This window comes from Lynx canadensis, chromosome A3 (assembly GCF_007474595.2).
Source record: "Lynx canadensis isolate LIC74 chromosome A3, mLynCan4.pri.v2, whole genome shotgun sequence".
NCBI lineage: Eukaryota > Metazoa > Chordata > Mammalia > Carnivora > Felidae > Lynx > Lynx canadensis.
In genome coordinates, this window is record NC_044305.1 from 58,527,834 (window position 1) to 58,553,443 (window position 25,610).

A 25,610-nucleotide genomic window follows, 5' to 3' on the forward strand; every position below is an offset into this window, starting at 1 on the left:
AACGCACAGGAGAAGGGAGAGTCCAAACAGGTCATTCAACAGCATAATCCACCCAACACTGAGGGCTACTGTGTGCCTGCCAGCCACTGCCTTTGGCACTGGGAAGAAACACAACGAAGCAGGCAAGCCCCTTCCCTCTTGCAGCCAGCATTCTAGAGGCTGTGAGGAAGGGAGATACCAACTTGGTGGCTGATGAAGGACAGGAGGAGGAAAGGAAGGGACTCCCAGCTCCATTTCATCCTGGCTTGGCTTGATCTCTATTGGCAAAGACTCTGCAAACCCTTCACTAGCCTGTGCTATCATTTTCTCATTCAGGCTTTCTCCAAGTTCCTTCTGATGTTCTTGATTTTATTGCAAGCGCATTCCCTTTAGTTTTTTAGATGCTGACTAATGCTCAAAGACAACAGTATTCTTTCTTCTTAAAGACATTTCAGATACAAGAAAATGATGACGAAGTCACTCCATGGCCTTTTCTTGGAGAGCCAGGTGGAAACCCCTTCCCCTGATGTATGACAGAGAGCAGGGTTACAGGGCTACCTGACCTTGTTGCTCCTGTGGAAGGCAGTTGGCAGGTCACAGGGCTGTGGGGGCACCTCAGGCTACAAGTTCTGCAAAGAATAAAGGTGAACCCTGGATGGAGACTGGTGGGAGGGGGGAGGCTGTGAGGATTATGAGTCAATACACGCACGAAAAGGGCTCAGAGCTGTGCTTGGCACAGAGCAAGCTCTTTCTCTCTTCACTGTTATATTACTATTATGCCATTTCAACATGACAACCAACACAAACAATGATAATTTGAAAATTTAAACCCTAACGCTTACCGGAGAGTAAATTATATATGCAATTGAACTGTCCCTTGAATGAGCTGAGCTCTGCTTATTAAAATGACAGCAATTACAGAGACAAGGGAGGGCATTTGCCATCTGCAGCTATCTTCATAGCTGAATCACAGTGTCTAGAACATCATTTACCTGTTGGAGGTGGAAGGTTCTCATTCTCAACTTACTGGGATGTCCTTGGCTGATTTATCAGGAATCTTTACCAAGAATACTTTCAATACGAATGCCTATTCCTAAATTCCAAATTGCATATCTCCCATGTTTCTTCTTGGGGCCCCATGGGGGCCTGGGGATGATCTGGAAGTGCTTCGGGAGGCAGTGAGGCATTTTCCTCTCTCCCTACAAACCAGCAGCACCAGATTAGTCCTACCCAGCAAAGTTAGGTGAGAGCCTGCACAGGGAGCACACAGAGGGTGGCCAGCTGAGTTGGAAATGAGCTGGGTGGACACGCTGTCCAGCAATGTCCCAAACAGGCCCTGGCAGTTCTGGCTGGAGATGTGTTGGCCACAATTGCAAAGGGCAATTGTGGGAAGTCCTGGAGAAGCTTCATACTGCGAAGAGGCAGGAATGAGCTCAGGGAAGCAGTCAGGACCTTGATCTCCCTAAGGGGCCAGGAAGCTGGAAGCATAGTCGATATGCTTTGATGCAATTTAGATTCGGAATCAAACTGATGGCCAAACAGTAATGCTTTCAGAAGACAGCACTGCAAGTGGCTTTGACCTTAGAGTAGTGAAGAATTAATTAGGGTATAAAAGGTACCAATTATGAAGAATCTCTATTCATGAAAAGAACTGAGAGAGGGAAAGGTAAGCCACAAAATGAGAGAATATGTTTGCAACACACACACCATGGTGTTAAGTCCTAAAATTAAGGTTCAGTGTTAACTGCCGCCTCGTCACCTGGCAAAATCAGGAGGGCCTCGATTTTGCACAACTGAAAGTTCTCCTTCACACTCTGGCTCCATGGATAAGGTCCCCTAGCTAAACAGTGCTCCTTATCAAGGGGGACAGGCACAGTTCCTGCTCATCCCTGACTAGAGGGTTTAGTTCCCTGCCAGCCTGTGGAATTATTCAAACAAGCCAGTCTCACTCCTGTGGGGATCAGGGAGTACCTCACCCTCTTGTTACTATGAAACCTGCTTCTCACAGCCCCTGCTGGTTCACTGTTCCAGAGCGCGGCCCCGTGTGGCCGTGCGTCCTCGCCTTCCAGGTTGTAAACATATGTGACTTAAACAGCTATTGAGCTCACGTGTCCAGTATTGGGTGTTGTGTGTTCCACCGAACCTGTATCCCTAAGGCAGAGTGAGTAGGAGGCAATTCAAATGACCCCTGACACAGGACGAGTATTGAGAACATGGAAAGAATGCTTACAAATCATTACAAGAAACAAACTAGACAATCCAGTAGGAAAATGGCAAAATACCTGAACAAGCACCGTGTTCACAAAAGAGGAAATCCAAACGGCTAACAAACATATGCAAAGATGCTCCATCTCATTAGCAATGGGGGAGAGACACAAATCAAAACTCCATGAGATGCCCTCATGCATTAGGTTGGCGAACAGTAGGAAGCACGACAATCCAAGTTCTGTGGCATGGAGCACTTGGAACTCAACTATGCGGGTGGAGGGTTGATGGGTGCAACCACTGTTAGCGACCTGGTGTTACCTAGTAGCAGTAAGGGTGTACCTACTCTATAATCCAGCAATTCTACACATAGTCCCTATAGGATGCTTGCAGATGTCCATCAGGAAACACACGCAGCATGTTCACAAAAGCCCTTTCTAAGACTTCCAAGCTGGAACAGATGCAGAAATTTTAGCCCGTTCCTCCAGTGGAATACTGGGCAGCAGTGAAAATAAACCCATGACAGCCACTACTAACGGTGTGGGATGGATGGATCTCATAAACCATGTTGAGCAAAAGGAGTACATTTCCTATGGCTCTATTCTACATGAAGTTAAACAAAAGGTAGTACTGAATTACAGTGTTCAGTGACAGATCACAAGTTGGTAGAACTGCAAAGAAAAACAAGAAAGCAACGATCTCAAGAGCCAGGAAGATGGTCACCTCTGGCTGGAAGGTGGGGGCATGATGGGAAAAGAACAGACAGGAGCTTCCACGGTCCTGGCTATATTCTGTTTCTTCACCTCAGTGACAGCTACCTGTATGTTCCTGCTCACTTTATCGTCAATTTAAAAACTGAATGTATGTTTTATACATACTTTTGCATGTATGCTTTATAAAAATCAAAAGGCACATTAAAATAAAAACAATCTAACTGGTGACCTGGACTCTTTCAACCTGTGACCAACTCTGAGCTGCATGTAGCCACACCTGCCACACCCCTCCTAGACAGAGGGACCCCCAGCTTGGCCCCCACCAAGAGCCACCTTTGACCAGGTGACTGGGATCAGGTAGGTTCTTCCATCAGGTGAGGGCAGGTGGAGGGGGAAGGGAGGGCAGAGCGATGTTTCCTGGAAGGTGTTTCACGGACTTGCTGCTACATTGTGTGGTAACACAGCCCAGAGCTCTGTCTTTCCTATTCGTGACCTCCTCTCCCTGCTGTGACCCTCACCACGGGAATTTGTTCCCTTATTCCACTTTGATCTTGCACTGCTTGCTGGAGCTTAGAAGAACCAGCATTCCACAGAAGTAATTTTTGGTCTGTGGATTTCTCCAACTTTATAATCACTCATGCCCTAGATTATCTCCCACTGGGGAAGTGGTGTTGTCCACGCCCATGTTTCTCACTTCTGAGGCACTTCCCAGAGCTGTTTGCAATTGCTCCTGAGGTAGCAGCCCCATTTAAGACCTCAGCCCATCACCCAGTGAACACTTAGCCACATGGGGTCTGTGCTCAGGGCTGGAGACAGGACTTCTGCTTTATGGGCCTAGCATGATCCCCCTCATTCAGCAAACATTGCAATCATTAACAAATCAAAACAACAACCTGGGAAGATTTTTTAGAAACTCAAACAAAAGTCCAAACAGGAAACACAGATTATGCCTACTTTGAGTCTCTCATTTGGTTCTGCCTCAGCCATATGATTCTTTCCCAAGTCTGTCAGAGGCATGTGACTTAGAGTCCCTTAGATCTTTCCTGGAAAGTTTTCATTTCAGAAGCTCCCTCTAGCCCTTGGTCTTCCATCTGCACACTCATCCGCCATGCCCATGTTTCTTCTTTGACCACCTGTGTTCGTTAATTCTAGATACTGAAATGTACTGGTGTCGCCACCACAGGAAAGTTTTGACTTTGTCTTAACATCATTTTCTTCTTTGAGCTATTTTCTTCTTTTTTTCTCTATCAAGTTGGGAGAGAAAGTTCTAGCATGTTTCAGCAGAAGATTGCTATACAGAAATCTATCACGGGAGCTTTTGTCATGTCTGAGCTTCTGGTAGTAGGAAGGGGACAGAGAGACTATAAACCTGACAGTCTCAAAATAGAAAGGAATTCTTGCTGTTTTTTGTCCCCCAACCTTCCCAATCATGGATGGGCCTCCAATCCCAGGCCATGCAAGCGATAGTGGGACCTAACCCCTGGTGTGCCAGCCTTTGATACCGATGGGGCCCTGCTGCCGGGGCCCATAGCCTCCTGCTCCCTGCCCACACTGCGTCTCTGTTGGACGTGCCCTCCCTCGATGGCCACCTCTCCCACGAAGACTGACCACTACCTTTCAGTTCCCCATCCTCTCTTCTTAACCAGTCTCCCTACCCTGAGAGTACACCGAACTTTACTCTGTCTTATATAGAATTCTGAGTAGTGGTTAAGCAACCAATCCTAGAGTCAAAATGCCTGAATTCAAATTCCAGCCCCACCACTTACTGGCTATAGAACCTGAACCTCTGTGTGCCTTAGCTTCTTCGTCTTTGAACTGGGGTAAGTACCTATCTCACAGAGTCATTGTAAGAATTATAAGGGTAAGGAGAGCGAATGCGATATAGCTCTAGCTCTGTGCCAGGTACTAAGTGCTTTACACATATTCACTCACGGGAGGCACTCTTAGTGGTGCCTGGCACATAGTAAGTGCTCAATACTTGTTGGCTATTTTCCGATTAGTCCCTAATGGTTTTACAGGTGAAATCTCTCAACAAAACTGCAAACCCTTAAGGGAAAATAATCTCACGTGGGCCTTTCGAAAGGCTGCATTGTCTGTGGACAAGTCCTCGGCTCATGCTGAGTAGTAACTAAGTCAGACTCAAAGTGAATTAAACCAAAAGCAGAATTCCCAAATGACAACTCCAACCCTTGGCATCAGGAATAACACCGGAGCTGAGTAGTGATGAGCTTGGGCTCTGCAGGCAGTCATGTCTGGGTTAGGCCCTGCTCTACACTTCACTGGCCGGGCCACCTTGGGTTTCCTTCTTTGTAAAATAGAGGGGATAGAGGTATTCTTGGATGGGCTCCTCTGCTGAACCAGCCGGTGACTGATTGGCACCTGTGAAGCATCCATCCTTAATCTCCCTTGCCCACCCACGAGAACAAAGATGCAAGCAAAAAAAAAGAAGAAGGTGATGCTCTGGATAAAAACTGGATAATGTAAGTTAAATAGAAGTTAAGTTTGGGGATTGCCCATCCTGAGCTCACCTCCCCTGGCGAGATTTTAAGGGCTGACTCTATGTGTGTCTGGGTGTGGTCTGTGTATTGACAGATGCTCATGATTCATATGAGTCTCTAGCATTGATAAGCCAGAGACAGGGTCATTTCTGATCCTTCCAGAGTTACAGAATCATTCACATAGGTGGTCCTAAAATGCTCCGTAATTTCAAATCAGAATTCCAGACTTACTTTCTGACTCCCCTCTGTCATGTATAGCAACTGGGTCATCAGATAATTACTAAAGCATAAAGCAGAACAGAGCAAATCCTATTTGCCCAAACATCTCTGGGCTCCTGCATCTCATTCCTGGGTCATTAAGGAGGCTCCATGTCATTGCTTTCAATCGGTGCCTGTCATGACCCCAGTCCATCCCTTCAAGACAAAACACAGACTCCTCCGAAGAAGCACCCCATCACTTCTTTTTCCTCAGCCACCTCAGGTCAGCCCAAAGAAGCTGGGCTGATTTGGTGGGATCACTTCTGTGTTCCTCGTATCGGCCTCATCACTATTCTAGCCTCAGATAAAACCAGGGTGAAACTGTGCTTTTGTCTCCTTGGGACTAAATGAGAACCAGCCTCTCTGACAGCTATCAAGAGGAGAGAGCCCCATCCCCTCCACCCCCACCTAATTCACTTGGAGATGGTGCAGGGAGTGGGCCAAAACACAAAGGTTAGACAGATTATGGGATAATTCAAAGGCATCTGCCTAGCAAGGTAAAAACTGCTTTTCTGGGCTACGTCACACAATGACCAAGCAAAGGAAAAATGTGGACAGTGGCTTTGATCTCCACACAGTGTCATTTGCAGAAATGATGCAATGGGGAGTGGCTTCCGAGGACAAGTGTAACCCAGGACAGCATGGAATCCTGGGCCAGTAGCAAAGCTGGGCTCAATCACCCCAAGGAAGCAGAGCTGCTCACAGAGCAAGGCCACGCTGCTCTCTGTCAGGTGCAGCTAAGGAGAGGCGGCCATGGTCCTCCAGTGTCTTCCTAGCCCAGGATTTCCTTTGTACAGGAACTAGGGGAAGCAGTTACCCTCCTTATCACATCTGCTGGCCACCCATCCACCCATGTGCGGGGAGTGGGAAGTGGTGGGGTTAGGTGGTCTGGCAGGGCTTGTTGGGAGGAGAGAGAAGTGAGGTTTTTATCTCATTTGGGATGCTCCTGGTAGAGCTGTCATTCAAGATCACACTCTGTAGGAATAAATAATGGTGTGGCAGGAAGTGGAAGGCCGGCCAAACGCCTTTGAGAGATCCCCAAGGGTGGACCCTCCACAGGCTAGGTGCTGCTTGGTGAGTGGGAGTTAGCAGGGTGCCAGGAGGACTTATGCAGAGAGGAGGAGGAGAGGGAGAAAGGAGGAGAGGCAAAGAGGCAAGAAGGTAGCAAAAGAAGGAGGAAGAAGGGGAGGGAAGAGCATCTAGGATGGTTTTTGTCAAGCAGCACCCACCCCCACTCTGAGCCTCCACCTGGCTCCCCTGGACAGCAGGGCTTGTCCTGCTGTCCACACCCTTCTCATTCCCCAAGGCCTCCCTGGTCCAACTACATCCTCTCAGAATAGTTCAACTCTCCCCCCACCCTCCATCCCCCCATCACAGATCCCTTACTACCATTAAGTGTCACCACCCACTTGTGATCTCAGACATGTCTTCAGTGATCCCCAAACCACGCCCCATCACCATCCATCTGTTGTACATTCCTCCACCAGCTCTGCTTTGACCCAGGAAGTTGGCTTTTCCCTTGGAGGGACACCCATCAGCCTCGGTACAGGCTCTAAGATCTGCTAACTGTGCTGGGACTCTCTCATCGGTTCAGCTGCTGCATGGTTTCTGGGCCACAGAGGGTGAGGACCTGTTCCCATGTCCCCCTGACAGGTCGGGGTTTGCCAAGATCTTGGTGCCTCGCTTGTTCCAGAATGGCACATGCCTGCGTCTGCCCTTTCTCTAGAAGGGAAGTTCTTGCTGAGAACACCATTAGCTTTTCTTACGCACACACCCCCTCATACCTACGTCACCCCTGATCTGAGATCTGAATGGTTCTCAAGGTAAGATGATAATGTGTACTGGCAAAGGTCAGCAGAGCAGACACTTACCGGTAAATGCCCCAGGAGAGGCGTGATACTGTCTGAAACATAGAGGATGCTGCCATCCGTGGTCACTGCGATGATGAAGCCGTCTAACGCCTGTGGAAAATGCAACAGTGGAAGGCTCCTTAGCCGTGCTTTTATGGAGGAGGATGTCACTGAAGCAAAGGACCCCCTGTCACAACACTGACTTTGTGGTGTAACTCTTAGAATATTTCCACAAATAACCTCGCCACACTTTTCAGCCTCGCACAGGAGGATTTCGTACGCGGATTCGTCTAGCCTAGGCAAAGTGCTTGCCAAAGCAGTAAAGGACTCCCTGGAATCCTACCTGTTGATATCATGAGACAAAATTTAGCCATGGAAACTACCTAAGTAGTGTTTAATGATAAGCATCCCGTTGGGCTAAATCAGAAACACCTCAATTACCATTAAAAGATGTCAGTGATGTTGTATGGTTCCCATCCCTCTACCCTCAATATGGCTTTGAGTTCAGCAGGAAACATTTACCGGAAGATACTGGACCTAACAGATGCATTAACAACTGTCAGTCAGGGTCAACCTCTGCCTTCATTCATTGCCATAGGGGGAATACCTCCTGGAGGAACTGTTTGTAAAGAACATTCACATTACTTACTGAGTGTCTACTGTATGTGAGGCATGCTGCTGTAGATGCTTCTGATAGGAAAGAAGGGGTGGAGGCTGCCAATGTTTTTCTTTCTTTCTTTCTTTCTTTCTTTCTTTCTTTCTTTCTTTGAGAGAAAGCGCAAGTGGCGGAGGGGCAGAGAGAGGGGGACAGAGGATCCAAAGCGGGCTCTGAGCTGACAGCAGTGAGCCCGAAGCAGGGCTTGAACTCACAAACTGTAAGATCACAACCTGAGCTGACGCTGGAGGCTCAACCACCTGAGCCACCCAGGCACCCCAGCCGTCAACATTTTCTTACAGACACCTTTGCAGTTTTGTTTTTAGATTCTTTACTGGATTCTCATGATGCTTTCATAAGATCTGCAAGGTGATTTCTAAAATTCAGACTATGTAATTCTGAATGGGGTCCTCTTGGCTACGGGCTATATAGGTGCCCAGAATAGATGGAAACGATTAAAACAAAGCCCATCTCACCAGAAAACAAATCTCTGAGGGAGTAAAAGGCTCAGGTGGATAGTTACTGTAAACCTATCACTGTTGCTTTATTGACAGTATCTTTGAAGTAACATCTTCTCTGAATGTGAGGATTTTTCTGCTTTAAAGGGGGAAAAAAGCCACACTGAAATATGTGCTTAGAAAGTTTTGGAAACGTTTTGTATGCATTCAGCTAGTTCCTCCCGGGTGTTACTGGAGGTCTGCACTGCCAAAAGGGCATGCATTGTCTGTTAGGTGGGTGCAGCTAAGTGCACTGCAGCAGGAATCAGAAACAGTCCGCTAACTGCACACAAGAGGCACTGTGCCAAAATGGGAGGGAGTTCTCTTCACCAGGAAAATGCACACTAGGGTCATGTGTTATTTTATACTTACATACGGCAGGATATAAGACTGAAAACTATATTAAAGCATGTTTCTTAAGGACCTCATCCTTTTGGATTACATCAGTGTCTTTCCATGAGGGGCAAAGCGACCCCTCCCCCCTGCCCCCATTAGGGACATCTAGCAGTGTCAGCAGACATCACTACTGGGGTGGGTGCTGCTGGCATCTAGTGGGTAGAGGCTGAGGATGCTTTGAAACATCCGACGATGCACAGGATGCTCCCCCCCAACAAAGAATGATGAGGTCTGAGATGTCCATAGGGCCGAGATTAAAAAACCCCAATAAAATTTATGGGTCATGGTGAACACAGAGGTACATCCTGGTACCTTTTGTTTCTTTTCCTAATTGGTTTTTTTTTTTTTCAGTCATATTTTCAGCCCTCCTGGGGGTGAATTTTACAAGGTGGGGCCACTGTTGAGGATGTCAGCTGGACCTTTTAGGAAAAAGTGGGGCAGAGTACTGGGAAAATAGAAACAGTACAAATGATCTTCTTGCACAGTGAGCCCAAGCCCCTCTTGGATTTGTAAAGCATATGGGTGTTAAAGAGCTGAAGGTATTTATAGATGGAAGATAACTTTCATCAGCTTATTGGCGTTTCCCATCCAATGCGCAAGACGTGCGCTGAGTCACTGCTTGGAAAACGCTTGCTGTGGTTTTAGAAGGTCCCCTCAGTACCATCTGAGTGACTCAACACTCTGTGACTGGGAAGTCATGCGTCTCTCTCAAAGTAAAGTTGACTGTGATAACAGCTTCAGGGACACCCAAAACGCCATAATGGCCCAAATTTTATACCTGCCACATGCCAGAAAGACATGAAAACACCCCTTTATGTCAATTCCTGGGTCTGATGCTTCTTGTGTTCCCTGGGACAACCTCTGGGCTGTGAGAAAAGATCACTATAGCTTTCCTGAATAAAATTCAGAAGAAGTACTACAAATTCCTTAATTGCCAATCAACAAGAGCTTTCCCTTCTTTCCTTCCCTTCCTCCTTTTCTTTCTTTTCTTTTCTTTCTTTCTTTCTTTCTTTCTTTCTTTCTTTCTTTCTTTCATTCATTCAGAGTGCAAGTGGGGGAGGGGCAGAAAGAGAGAGGAACCTCATGGTCATCAAGACATTGCATCTGAATCCGTCACATTCCCTGAAACGGCTCTGGAAAAGGAGAGGGCTGTGCAGCTAGAAAGAGACACAAACTATTTAGAAATTGCCTAGTGGCAAATGGTGACAACATCATCCTGTGGGGGCCACTCCAGGGCCCAGGCCATCTGGGAGAATATACTGGAGGTACAGTTACTCATCACCAGGTCTGTGTCTACTGAGGAGCAACAGGTTGGAATAAAAGTCTAAAACAAAGGTCAATCAGAAGTACTAGTTGGTGGGTTTCCCAGACTCCTCAAAGCTGCAATGTGTCCAGAAGACCTGCTTGTTGTACAGTCTTAATTTCAGGCTTAATTCACTCACCTAGCATGATTCCTTTAGATCCACTTCAAGAAGTCTATACTGGGAGCAGGGGAACGTGCATAAAGAATATACATACAGGGGCGCCTGGGTGGCTCAGTCGTTTAAGCATCTGACTTCAGTGCAGGTCATGATCTCACAGTTGGTGGGTTTGAGCCCCACATCGAGCTCTCTGCTGTCAGCACAGAGCCTGCTTAGGATCCTCTGCCCCTCTCTTCTCTCTTTGCCCCTCCCCTGCTCGTGTCCTCTCTCTCTCTTTCTCTCTCAAAACAAAATTTTTAAAAATCTTAAAAGAATATACATACAAATCTAAAAATCTTTTTCTAGAAATTCCAGTCTACTGAATCTCAGTCCTGCCTTTCAGCCCAAATATGTATCCATTTTTAACTTTATAAAAGTCTTGTTTCCTCAAACACTTTTGATTTCTTGAAACTCAGTGGGAAAAAAAGAAGGCTGTGCTACACATTCTGAAAAAGAGGCTGGGTGCTATAGGGTTATGCGTTTTAACTACTGTTCCCTAAGAATTAAAAGATAAAATGGTTTATGTAAAGTAGCATAATGATACATTAATTCAACATTATATTTCGCAAGCTGGTCTAAATTTAACATACTTAAAATGCATTGCTTCTGGAGAAAGTTCTGTATTTTCTTTAAATATAGTTCACATGCAGATTTAAGTATCTTTCATTTTATGCAAATGTTCATTAATGCGCTTATATTTCATAATATTTGGACATCTTCGTTCTGGCACTTTCTTACTCCAGTACTTTCTGTTTTCTGCATAGTTAATCTATGTAAATTAAAGTTTACATCAGTCTTGTACAGGCACCTAAGAGGAGATACAGAAAGAAGCCACTCTCCAAAAACCCTGCCAGGAACCACGGACATGCAGCCAGTGCCTAACTTCCTTTCGCTGAACTCATTTGTCCCTGTTGCCTCTTCTAAGTCAAGGGCCCAGACGTGCCAGGTCTGGAGCCTTTTCTCCCTCCACTATCACATCCATGCGCTCCCAGACTAATCCCCAGTTTGGAAGTCAGAACACCCAGCCACACGTTTCCGTAGCGACTCATCCTCATCTGTGCAGTTTCACCCAAATGTAAACACAGGACATTGAAGAAGCCACTGGCCCGGATCAGCCAGATTTCCACAAATACAACCCTGGAGATGGGCGTGGGCACCTAACTTTCTGGAGGAAGACACATGAGCATCTTTCTCAGCCCAGAAAGGGCAGGGAGGCACAGGGTCACTTACAGTTGACACCCACATGCCATGTTGACGTAACAGAACTCAAGTTCAAAGCCTAACTTGAAAAGAATTTTGTTTTCAAAACATGTTCTACTAAGGGAAACATAATCGCTGCATTCTAAGGAGGAGGCTCTCTGAGCCAAAAGTCAGTGCAGAGACGTAATTCTTCCTCCCCCTTCCCCTCTGTCTACCTACCTGCATCCTTGCCCTTCCCAGCTCCAAGATTGGGTGTCCCTCTGACTGGGAGCCCAAGAGTGGGGTTCTCCTTGCAGTCACGGATGCCCCAGCACACACTCACATTCAGTTTGGGAATTCTTGCTTCTACTGCCAAACTCAGTAGCCAAAATATAAGCAATAGCATGCAGAGCTCCAAGGGGTATCTGTTTCAAGACCTCTTTCCAGAGTCAAGAATAGTTGTTCACTTTGGGCACAGGGTCTTATCTGGAACAAGCGGCTACATTTTGATTTGCAACCAATGAAGCTAATTTGAAAGTGCATTTCACCTCCAACATCAGCTGGGTGAATTCTTCATTACTGAGGAATGAAGGCTTCCAATCTTGCTGAATATCACAGATTTCCGTTTGCGCTGAGACTTCTAAAAAAAAACATAAACTTTTATGTTAAAAGTCACCTTGGAATTAGAATTAACAAACAAAGCATGCTTATTTCTGTGTAATTTTTGTGTAAACTTCTGTGTCATTTAAAGAAGCCAGTATAAAGAAATATGTTACCCTGATTTCTAAGGACTAGGGACTTTGGATGTAATGGACTTAAAAAGGTCTCTGGATGTTTTCACACCCTTTTAATGAGGTTCAGGAGAAGAGCGCTCTACCCTCTGCATGGCTGGAGTGCCTGCCAGTAGCAAGCAGCACAAAGCCCTTGAATTTCTACAGGACAAAGTCCACCACCAGCAGTTGGGGGTTAGGTAGTTGTCACCTATGAAGGTAATGGAAACAGCGACTGGGATGGTAGGACGAGTTCCTCAGCTGCCTCTTTATGGTCAAGGCAAAGCAAAACACTTTAGAGATCTGGGGTTTTCAAAATTCCAGAAACATCTTAGACTTGTAGTAAATGACCTACTGTGTCTATGCAGGATGTAGTGTAGTTTTCAGCATTTCCAGGTACTGAAGTACAACATGTTAGACAAATATATGTTACTTAGTGGCTTTTACAGCCAGAATTTATTCTTGTCAAACTTTTTCTAGATTTATCTATAATTTTCTTGTTATGGTGACTACCTTGTACTGAAGATGTTATTCACATTTGTAAATTTAGTAGTCATTGGAATACACAAAACTCCTTATGTACTCTAGTTCTCTTGCATTTTTGAAAGTGTATTTTTTATTGCTAAAATGTTCCTAATAATATTATTACAGAGAGATCAAATGCCGTATCAGATATATTTGTTTTTCCTGCAGTTTATCCTCCATCTTAACCAGCATTTTGCTCCACTTTATGTAGTACGAGGTTTCTTTAGGGATTATTTTCTTGGTGCTCCCAAGATGGTTTCTTCTTCCAAGATTCTAAATGAACAAGCTATTTCCGCCATTGTGGCCAGAGGCTGCACAAGGTGAAATGCATCCTGGGAAGCAGAGGCAGTGTGCTACATGCAATTCTGGGCCAGTGTTCATTCCGGGATGCCAGCCGAGGCAAGGAAGAGAGGGTGAAACTCTCATTTCCTCAAATGGTTGCCACAGTGACCACTTAGGAAAGAAATCTGCCAAAGCCATGTTAATAAATAAATGCCATAAAGGTCTCCCCCTTTCCCTAACACATAAACTCATCTGTAAAGTTCTTTTGACCATTAGGATCAAGCTGTAGATTAACTGTCCAGGAGAAGAGTCTTTCCAGGAGTCCAAAGTTGATTTAGACAATGGTTCATTCAACTTAGCAATAAAGGAAAATGAAAGACCCATTTCTTTTCTGTAAGTAACTTTTAGATCATTCAGTATGGCTTAGATACTTTCCAAACACCAGCATAAGAATACTGAGAGCAGCCATTTTATTCACTTTGTATTTCAACAATTTGATTGTAATCCTTAGAAGTTAAGGCTCAGTTCACAGCATACTAACTTTTTTAAATGTTTTCTTTTGAGAGAGAGACAGAGACCGAGACAGAGAGAGAATGAGTGGGGGAAGGGCAGAGAGAGAGGGAGACACAGAATCTGATCCAGGCTCTGAGCTGTCAGCACAGAGCCTGACGCAGGGCTCGAACCCACGAACCATGAGATCATGCTCTGAGCCGAAGTCGGATGCTTAACCAACTGAGCCATTCAGGTGCCCCATCAATTCACAGCATATTAAAAATGCGTGTGTGTGTGTGTGTGTGTGTGTGTGTGTGTGTGGGTGTGTGTGGGTGTGGGTGTGGGTGTCTATGTTAGATAAAATGTCTCAAGGCAAATAGAAAAATGTTAAACTGGGAAATAAAGTTCAGTGTTATAATCATGTCTCCATTGGCATTTGAGGTTCCAATATTAGAAGCTATAGGTGACAGGCAGGGTTAGCAAAGAGGTGTGGTCAAAGTAATTTCTAAATAGCAAGGGAAACAAAACCACCTGGGAGCATTTTGTTTTCAGGAAAACATTGCAATGAATATTTAAACCCCAAAATTCTACTATAGTATAAGTTGTAGTTGTGCCCTAGAGTGCTCGCCTTCTAATTGTTCCTGTTATTCATGAAATAGGAGAAGTATGTCTTTGAGATATATGTAGTCAAAGCAAAGTCTTGGAAATGGGGTAAAAACTCTCTACTAAGCTGGGTTAACATTACCCTGTCCAACAAAGATGTTTCTCTTTTTTCTGCAGCTTCTTCACACAACCTCATTCCTTCTCCACTAAGGCAGACAAATTGAAGGGGCATAGATGAGGAACAGGATTTGATGTTGGAAGAAAATCCCATTAAATCAGCTTGAGATTCACACAAGAAAAGGAAAGCATGCAGGTCAGTCTGGCCCTGTAGAAGCAACATTTAGATGGGCATGGATAAGGCCGTGCAATACACTGCTATTTACATAATTTACATAATTTAATCTCTTAAAACAGATACTGATGATACAAAATTTATCTACAAAGAAACATGGTCAGGTTCTCAGTTTGATCTGGATTACTTCAAAGAGAATACATATGGATCAAGATTTATCTCCCAAGCTGAGAAAATGGGGATGCTTGAAAGATTATTGAGGAAAGAGTCATTATAAGTAATTATAACGACTACCTGGACCTAATCATCTTTTCTTACTTATCATGTGGTCTTGCTTTATCATGAAAGCAGAAAGCATGTCTAAATCCACGGTTCTTAACTCTGGCTGCACACTGGAATCACCTGAGGAGCTTTAAAAATACACATGCTTGTGCCTTACCCAGTAGTGTGCTAGTAAAAGGCTCTCTGTCCCTACAAATAAAAAAAAAAAGCCCTCTGCCATTTCTGTGGTGTAAATACTCCCATGGTGGCTGATTCTAAGCTGTCAACTAGCTTGCAAAACTCCTGAAAATTTAATAGTCATCTTTTGCAAGCCAGGATGAGCCAGCTCCAGCTCACCACTGGGGTTCCACCCTAGATGTTCTGATGTATTGGTATCTGAGGTGAGACCTGGTTACATGTATTTTAAAAGCTCCTCAGGAGATTCTAATGGGCAGCCAAGGTTGAGAACCAGTAGTCTAAATGGCTGTGCTAATGGACAGCTATAGCACAGCTATGATACAAATATCTGTAAGAGCCCCATGAACTATGCCTTGTTGAAAAACAGTATGGTATAGTATTAAAAACTTGGGCTCTGGAGGCAGACTGCCTCATATAGATTCCCCATTATCATGGCTGGCTGACTCAGGTGACTGACCTAACGTCTCTGTGCCTCAGCTGTCTCATTTGTGAAATGATACTAACTTAGGGGAGCTGCTATGAAGCTCATTTGTATAACTATACAAGAGTCCTTACAACAATGCCTGCCTGGCTCATGGTGAGGACTGAGTAAATGCTGACCATGTTATTCTCTACCCTATTGCAGATGCCTGTGGAGTTCATGTCCATTTGGATTATAAGTGAAGTTATTGTTTGTTTTTGTTTTTGATTTAATCCAAATTTTGGTCCAACCACTGAATTCCTCCATAAAATCTACTATGGATTTTTTGGGTTTTTTTTTGGAATATTATTGTATCACAAAGGATAAGATCCCGAGGTGATCCTGGTTGCATTTAAGGGGGCTGTACAAACCAGTCTTTAGTCTTATAAAAAAGGTGAGATGGATATGGGTGCTCCTGGTGTTAGGAGGCTGCATTTCTGTTGACTGATCTTTTCCAGATCCCAATTTGACAATTCTGTAATTCTGCAGCAGACAGAGCCCAGCATAAATGTCACACTGATGAACTTGATCCCAGCTGTCCTATTTAACAGCTGTCCTGCTTCTCAGTGGCACTGACCTAGTTTGAGTAATTTGCGCAAAATATCTCAGTAATCAAACCAACCTGCTATTTCACTTAGCTAAATCATTATTTAGGAAACATAACCATTCTGATTAAATTATTGGGGCAATCGAATACTGCTGCAACACTTTATTCCAATCCTGCTTGATTGTTCTTCCCTGACTTTTAGCAAAAGCAATTAACATACTCTTTACACTCCCCTGGGCAGCTTTGGAAAAAAAAAGAATGAGGATGTATCATTACTGTCATATTTTTAATAGGTATATACAATTATTAAAGAAATAATAAAAGAACAGCAAGTATAATGAAACTTTCTAATGTCCTAGCTGTGCCCTCTTCCATGAAATCATCTTGTCTAGGAAAATGTTCAGTGAAAGAGAAGCATCACTGTAAGCACAGAAGAACTGTAATTATCTCCTCAATAACCTGACATTTCTGACTTTATTATTTTTGGTGTCATGGTTAAGGAAAAAAAGAATTCTGCTCTTTTTGCTTGTTAATATCTACTGAACCCTCTTAACTCCTCCAATTTTTTGGTACCATCCATAGGTGAGCAGCAGGGCAGGGTGGTCAGTGCTAAGAGGTAAAATGGTTTAAAGGAAAAAGGTAAAAGGGAGAGAAGGTTATTTGAGAAAGACATAAGGTCAAGGACAGATTCAAGTGGTAACTTCATATAATAGAATAGCATATACCAATGAAAACGAACCAGTCACAACACTGGAAGAACACAGATTAACCTCTTAAACATCATGTTCATAATGTATGATTCCATCTGAATAAGGTCCTAACAGCCAATCTCTAGTATTAGAAGTCAGAACAGAGATTACCTCTGGGGAAAGCAGAGGTAGATAGGAAGGAAGGGCCATCTTTTGGGGAAGCTTGTATTTACTGACCTGGGTTCCTAGTTGTGTTCACTAATAAGCAGTGTGATAAGTAATTCAATTGTACAGTTATGATTTGTATATTTTCTGTAAGTGTTAAAATTTTTTTTTAAAAAAGAAAGGAACGCTGGGATAACTGGATATCTACATGCAAAAGGATGAATTTCAACACCCTATCTTATTCCATATACAAAAAATAACTCAAAATGAATCAAATACTCAAATGCTCACCCTGTAGCTTGTATACTTGAGGCTTTATCTATGGTTTAAAACTATAAACTCTTAGGAGAAAACATTGGTGGTGTAAATGTTCATATCCTTAGACAATGATTTCTTAGGATACCTAAGGCACACAAAACCAACAACAACAAAAAGATAACTAGACTTCAAACTTAGAAACTTTTGTAAAAGGACATCTGTAAGAAAGTGAAAGGCAACCCATGGAATGGGAAAAATGTTTGCAAATTATATACATCTGATGAGGGTCTAGTATCCAGAATATATGAAGAACTCTTACAACCCAACAAAAAAAGATAAATACTCCAATTACAAAAGGTAAGTAGGGGCGCCTGGGTGGCTCAGTCGGTTAAGTGTCTGACTTTAGCTCAGGTCATGATCTCACAGTTCATGAGTTCGAGCCCCATGTTGGGCTCTGTGCTGACAGCTCAGAGCCTGGAGCTGCTTCAGATTCTGTGTCTCCCTCTTTCTCTGCCCCTCCCCTGCTCATGCTCTGCCCCTCTCTCTCAAAAATAAATAATAAAACATTAAAAAAAAGATAAGTAATCAACAAAGGATTTGAATAGACATTTCTCTAAAGAAGGATCTATAAATGGCCAATAAGTTCATGAAAAGCTGAACATCATTAATCTTTAGGGAAATGCGAACCAAAACCATAATGAGATATTGCTTCATACTCACTAGGAAGGCTATAATAAACACACCACACCACACCCACACCCACACCCACAACCAGACAATATCGTGTTGGTGAGGATGTGGAGAAACTGACACCCTCACACACTGCTGCTGAGAGTATGAAATTGTTGCAGAAAACAGTTTGGCAGTTCCCTGAGTTACCACTGGACCCAACAATTCTAATTCTAGATATATATCCAAGACAACTGAAAACATATATCCACACAAAAATTTGTACACGAAGGTCCACAGACAGCAGTATTGTTCATAACAGCCAAAGAGTGGAAACAACACAAAACCCTCAACTGATAAATGGATAAGCAAAATGTGGTATATCCATACAATTGGTATTGTTTGGCCATAAAGTGGAGTGAAATTACTGACACTTGCTAAACTATGGATGCTAAGTCAAAGAAGCCAGAAACAAAAGACCACATATTGGAGGACTCCATCTGTACGAAATACCTAGAATATACAGAGACAAAGTAGGTTAGTGGTTGTCAGGACTTGGAGGGAGGGGAGATGGGGAGTGGCTGCTTTATGGGATGACAAAATTAGTGTTAATGGTTGCACAGCCCTTTGAATAGACTAAAACCACTGAATTATAAACTTTAAAATGGTGACTTTTATGGCATATGAATTACATTTTTTTAAAAAAAGTATTTGACTATAAGTAAATTACTATTTTTTTCATGGTGTAGCTCAGAAGGCCAAAGAGTTCAGGGCCATGGCAGAGGTGGTTGGAGAAACCAGTACATTCCCGTCCAGTGGAAAATGAATTCTTGGACATTGCATCTCTTCAGGGCTGAATGAAAAATGCTTGCTGCAGCCATTTTTAAATCAAGACATTCCCACTGTTAACACCACTCCACTTGGGCTGGGTGCTACCTGTGAGGCGGCTCTGGGTTCTCTCCTCTGGCTAGTAAAGCAATTTGGGAGGTAAGTGTCCTCTCCCAAACCTGCTGGAGGTGGGATATTAAAGAAGGTGGAGTGCCTTTGCAAGAGGAAGCCTGTGACTGATGAGATCGGGCTTTGCCGGAACCAAGCAGAAGACTAGCTTGATGAAGTCATCGTCAAATGAAAGGACAGGAATGGGATAAAAATGGAGAGAGGCGTAACCTTTACCATTGTGTTTCTGTAAAAATCCAATGACCTTTTCCAGCACGGTGGTTTTGTCCATTTTCCGCGTGTTGCCAGGGAGCATGGAGCTAAGCTCTTTGATGAGAACATTGAACTGGTCCCGACGCTTCTTCTCAGACTTGTTTCGAGAAGCTCTGTAAGCACAGAACACACAGGTTACTAGAACATTCCACATCATAAAGGCTTTATTATGAAATAGAAGTATTTTCTATCAGAGTGTGTTCTGTTGTGATCATCTGATCAGAACCCTTTCAGGGAAAGTAACATTTGCCACATTTTGGCGTTGACTAATGGGGACAGAAAAATGTTTTGCTAGACTCTTGGCCACAAAGACAGACAGTGTTAATAAGTAAGTTCTGACTCAGATGCGAAATCTTACACAGATTAGCTCTGTTGCCAGATGCTGCTCACTCTGACTTCATGGAGCTTTAACCTTCAGAGAGCAAATGACATGCTGTGTACATGGCTGCAGCCCAGAGGGTTTTGCTCTGATAGCCCTTCCTTAGGCTTTAACTATAGCCCCTCCAACCCAGAGCACCCAGCCCTTGGCACTGAGTTCCAAGGGCAAACCAAATTCCCTGAGTGTCTGGCAGGGAGCCAGTGCCACACAGGGCATATGTCCTGGCCTCTGCCCCAGAACTCGTCATCCTGTTGGGGAGACGAAGCATAACCGTCTGTAAGCCATGCTCGACCCAGGGCCAACGTGTGACAGAGAACGCATATGGCTGTCAAGCTGCTAAGAGCAGATGAACCCTTTTAAAGATGACATAGAGGAGCCTTAAATGAATATCACTAAGTGGAAGAAGCCAATCTGAAAAGGCTACATACTGTATGATTCCAACTATATGACATTCTGGAAAAGGCAAAACTATGGAGACAGTAAAAAGATCAGTGGCTGCCAGGGGTTGAGGTGGGGATGGATGAATAGGTGGAGCACAGAGGACCTTAGGGCAGCAAAACTACTCTGTATGATATATAATGGTGGATCCTCATCATTATACATTTGTCCAAACCCACAGAATGTACAACACCAAGAGCGCTAATGTAATCTGTGGACTCTGGGTGATAATGATGTGTCGACGTAAGGTTCATCCATTGGAACAAATGTAGCACTCTGGTGGGGGATGCTGATTACAGGGAGGCTGCCCATATGTAGGGACGGGGGATATATGGGAAACCTCTGTATCTTCTGCTCTATTTTTCTCCACTCTTTCTGTGAACAACTACTCCAAAAACAATAAAGTCTATTTAAAAAATGACATGCTACACTGCACAATCTATACAGAGAACAAAGTAGAGTCCTTCGGCTTGAGAGGAGGGGACCTCTGAGGAGGCCTGGGAACCTCAGGAACTGGAAGAGGAAAACATGGCTCTAGGGGCCACTCTCCTAGATGGCTAAACAAGGAGCACGTGCCACAGGAAGCCTGCCCTCACCCTGAGGAGGTCTGGGAAACAGCACTGCTCTAGAAGACTTGATCTTTAATGACATGCCACAGACCCAGGGGCTGGATCTCAGCCCCACGAGACTAGCTCCTCATCAACAGTCACCTTAGTCAAAGGTGAGCCAGAGCTGGGAGAGCTGACCAACCTTCTTCAACTCACCCAGGGTGGGCTTGTTCCACAAAGCCGGCTCCCTGAGAGAGCGGGAGCCACAGTGGCAGGGCCCGTTAAACATGGTCTACTTGCTCTACGTACCCTGGGGTCTGGGTGCCCAGGACGGCTGATCACTTATCAGGAGGCTGTTGGCCAGCATGAAGTCAGGACTGGGTGCTGGTAGCTTGTGACAATTCAGCAAGTTCCCATCAGGGGAACTGGCCTCCCTTGGGGTAGGTATCCACATCTACAGGTATCAATGTCAATAATGATTCTGCCTTCCCAAACAGCCCTTGTAAACACAGGGACATGATGAAAATATCCTTTTCTTAGATGCCACGATGGCCATAACCACTCTGCTTGCCTCTGCCTGAGGACACATGACCTGCCTTTATTTCAACACACCTGTTTACAAACCATCCTTTGCTGATAATATCTTGGTTTGGGCTCCTTTCTGATAACACCTGAGGCAATTCTTTAAAGCTCACTTCTCAAGTGTGTGGTCACTACCCATATGTAAGGATCTCTTCCTTTTCCTGACTTTTCCCTCATTCCTATCCTTGGATAGGGGTTTCTACAAAGGCCTCATTCCTAACCAAGTAACTGCCCTCACATGTGTTCTCAGAGTTGCAGACTGAATGCAGGTGTCCAAGGAAGACCCTAAGGTGCCTTTTGCTAGTCTAGGGTAAAAAGCCTAATGTTCAAACACATGGGAGAGAAGAAAGGAACCTTTCAACTTTCTGAGTGACTGTCTATGCATTATAAATAATTTTTTGGCCTAGATTTTAAGAGTGACATGCAGCCTCCTTAGCCAAAAAAAGCTCTGTTCCTGTCCTAGTTTGCCCATTATAAATTATTTGTGAGCCGATAACACCCAGCTCATTATTACTCTGTTCTCTTCTTCAATGGGTGTAATGACAACCAACATGGCCTGGCAGAGAATACGATGAAGGCTTATATCATTAGTGACAGAAACACAAGCTTGTTTCCGTCAGCCTCCGCCTGGGACACACTATGGTGCCCACTGGAAATCGGTCAATGTCAGCTGGATCTGCAGCTCTGAGGCAAGAGAAAGAAAATGAGCCTCGAATGACCTTATTTCCAATAAGGAAGTCAGCTTGGCAGGCCCCGAGACACCACACATAAGGCACTGGCGCAACCAGCTGAAAGACACTTAATCAGCCTCTGGGTTTGTTTTTTCTTTTTTACATCATTATTTACATTAAACAAAATTCACCCATTTTAAGTGTCTGGTTTGATGAAGTTTGGTAATTGTGTAACCACCACTGAAACCCAGAGACAGAATGGTTCCCTCATCCTGAAAGGTATTCTCCTCCAACTTGCTGATGTCCCCCTTGATGACAGCCACAGGAAGCCACTGATCTGTTGTCAGTTTAGTTTTGCCATGTTTAGAATTTCATACAAATAGAATCAGACAGCACATAGTCTCTAACGTACATGGAGCATTAAGTTTTTGAGATCCATCCATGTTGTTGCACACATTAATATTTCATTCCTTTTGATGGCTGACTAGTATTCCATTGGGTTGTTTCCAGTTCGGGGGTATTGAGAAGAATGCTGCTGTGAGCAGTCACATCCATGTCTTTGTGTAGACATAGGCACACATTTCTCTTGGGTAAAAACATAGGCGTGAAATTGCTAATTCCTATTGTAGGTATATATATGTTTACCGGTTCACTGTTATAAGATACCGCCATATTGTTATGTCAAGTGGCTGTACTGTGCCTGCATTTCCACCAGCAATTTATGCTTCACATGCCTGTCAACATGTGGTATTGTCTGTCTCTTCTTCCTTTAGGCATTGTAATGTTTCCCCATTGTGGTTTTAGGTTGCATTTTTCTGATGACTAATGATGTTGGACACCCTTTCACATGCTTACTGTTGTTTCATAGATTTTCTTTTGTAAAATGTCTGTTCAAATCTTCTGCCCATTTTTCAGTTGGGGTGTTTCTCTTCATATTGGATTTAAGAGAGAGGAGAGGGAGAGGGAGAGAAAGAGAGACAGAGAGAGGGGGAGAGAGAAAGGCTGGAAGGAAAGGGGTGTGTGTGTGTGTGTGTGTGTGTGTGTGTGTGTGTGTGTGTTAAATATACATTGATACAAACCTGACCCTTTGGTTTGAATGAAGGGCTCAAAAAGCCCCCAAGTTATATTTCCTAGTGTCCCTCAAGGGATATTGGTTACACAGATAACCTTTGCTGGGTACTTACTATGTAACAGGCACTATTTTAAGTGCTTCACATATATTAATCCTCATGATGACCCTTTAAGATAGATACTATTATCCCCATTTCACAGATGAAGCAGCTGAGGCACTGAGAGGTTGTGTGACTCACTGAAGTCACATGAGTAGGCAGTGGTGGAGCAGGCTGGCTTGGATGCCCATGCCGTGAAGCGCTGCACTCTCCTGTTCCCTTCCACAACTCCCTCCAGAACCACCGTGAAGGTATGTGTTATGGAGCTTTGTACCAGTGCTCTGGAAGCACAGGACTAAGAGTGATGAATTCTGGCTGCTTGAGGTTATAGCACAGAAACAAAACACATTCTGCAGAAAAATGGCATTTCATGCTAATAGGATAATGGTATTTGTGTTCAGGGAAGAATGCTGCAGAAAAACAACTAAAAACAGCCAACTAAAAGAAGCTTAGAGTCTAGAGGAAGAGATGGATTTCACACATCAGGTACAACATGATAAGGGCTAGATGACAAGTTTAGACAAATTGCCAAGGGAGTTCACAAAGGAAGGAGATCAGCCATGTGAGGTGGTGAGGGGAGCCCTCAGGGAGGGGGCTGCATGCAAGGTGGCCTTGAGGGGTGGGCAGGCAGGCGGTGGGAAGACAGCGCAGGAAGAGCTGACTGGCCATGTTTAACAGGACAGTTGGGGACATGTGAGAAAGTAAAGTGAGAGAGAGGACAAGAAGAGTGAGGTCAACCACAGTCTCAAATGCCAGTACAGGCAATCTGGTCTTGGCTTTTGGATGAATCCAGGACAGGGTACTGATGGACAGTCTGGGGGAGGGAAATGGTTAAGAAACCGAGGAAAGGGGGAAAGGGACCCCAGTTCAGGGGGAAGTGAGCAGAGACAGGAAGGAGAGGTGAGGCTGGTCAGCCACAGTACTGTGCCTTACATGGCTAGGGACTCTGCTCCCTGAATTGGGCACTAACCAGACCCACGATGTGGAGCATGGGGGAGAATGTGGGGGTCAGAGGCAAAGGAATTTCACCTGAATTTCATTTGTCTATGAGAAAGTAACACTGATGATACATATCTTTAAGATTATTACTCTTAAAATGAACATACGGTAAACAACATTTTCTTTTGGGCACAGTTCTATAAATTTTTGCATGTGTATAAATTCATGTAACCAACATCATGACCCAGAGACAGAAGAGTGCCCTCTAAAGCTCCTTCATTCTCTCCATGCCTGTTAACCAATGGCAAGCCTTGTTCTGTGTTCCATCACTATGCTCCCTTGTGGAAAATGTCATAGAGATACAATCATACAGCATGTAACCCCTGAGCCTGGCTTCTTCTACCCACAGAATGCCTTTGAGATTCATTCAAGTCATGGTGCCTATCAGTACCTTGCCCCTTCTTAGTGCTGAGCAGTTTTTTTTATTGTATGGATGTCCCACAGCTGGTTTATCCATTTACCTGCAAAGGAAATTCAGGTTGTTTCCCACTTTTGGTGATTATGAAGAGAGCTGTTGTATGCATTTGTGTACAGGTTTTTGTGTGAACACAAGGTTTTAGCCCTCTGAAGTAAGTAACCTGGATCATATGGAAATTGTATGTGCAACTTCATAAACTGCCAAACTGTTTTCCAGAGTGGCCCTACCATCCTACCTTCTCACCAGTCCTATAGGAGTGAACCAGATGTTCTATGTCCTTAAGGGGAGTTAGTATTGTCAGTACTTTAAAATTTACCTAATCTAAGACATGTGCAGTATTATCTCACTGGGGCTTAAATTTGCATTTATCTAATGGCTAATGATGTTCTACATCTTTTCATGTACATTTTTTTTTTTGCCATCTTATATCTTCTTTGGTGAAGCATTTGTTCATGTCTTTTGCCAATTTTTAAAATTTTTTAATGTTTATTTATTTTTGAGAGAGAGAGAGAGAGAGAGAGGGCAGGGGAGGGGCAGAGAGTGAGGGAGACAGAAGATCCAAAGAGGGCTCTGCACTGACAGCAGAGAGCCTGATGTGGGGCTTGAACTCATGAACCATGAGATCATGACCTGAGTTGAAGTCAGAAGCTTAACCGACTGACCACCCAGACATTCTGCTCATTTTTAAACTGGGCCTTTTATATCCTTACTGTTGAGTGTTAAGCATCCTTTATATGTTCCGACACAAGTCCTTTGTCCGACATATGATTTGTCTGTATTTTCTCACTGCTCACCTTTTTATTCTCTTAATGGTGTCTCTCACAAAGTTTCTCATTTTGATGAAGTCCAAGTTAGCAATTTTTTTTCCTTTTGTGGATTGTGCTTTTGTTGTCAGGTCTGGGAACCCTCTGCCCAAACTCAGACCAGAAATTTACTCCTGTGTTTTTTTTTTTTTTCCAGGAGTTTTACACATTCCACATTTCACAATCCATTTTGAGTTAGTTATTTTTATAACCTATAAGGTTTAGGTTGAAGTTTATTTGTTGTATATGGATGTCCAATAGTTCCAGCACCATTGAAGACAAGACATTCCTACATGGGATTATTGTTGCACCTTTGTAAAAAAATCAGTTGGTCATATTTATGTAGGTCAATTTCTGGGTTCTCTATACTCTCTATTCTGTCTCACTGACTATGGATCTATTCCTCCACCAATGCCATGCTGTCTCAATTACTGTAGTTTTATAATAAGCCTTAAAATTGGATCATGTGATTCCTCCTTTATTCTTCTTTTTC

General features: G+C 44.0%; 1 protein-coding gene across 2 annotated transcripts in view; it reads right to left on the reverse strand.

Annotated features, from left to right (window-relative positions):
- NPAS2 (neuronal PAS domain protein 2) overlaps positions 1-25,610 on the reverse strand; it is an 84,385-nt gene that overhangs the window by 45,256 nt on the left and 13,519 nt on the right. For both annotated transcript variants that reach the window (XM_032592616.1, XM_032592617.1), the window contains exons 2-4: positions 19,075-19,223; positions 12,239-12,330; positions 7,525-7,614 (exon numbers count right to left, since the gene is read on the reverse strand). In XM_032592616.1, the coding sequence (XP_032448507.1) occupies positions 7,525-7,614; positions 12,239-12,330; positions 19,075-19,223 (331 nt within the window). The remainder of the gene's footprint in view (positions 1-7,524; positions 7,615-12,238; positions 12,331-19,074; positions 19,224-25,610) is intronic.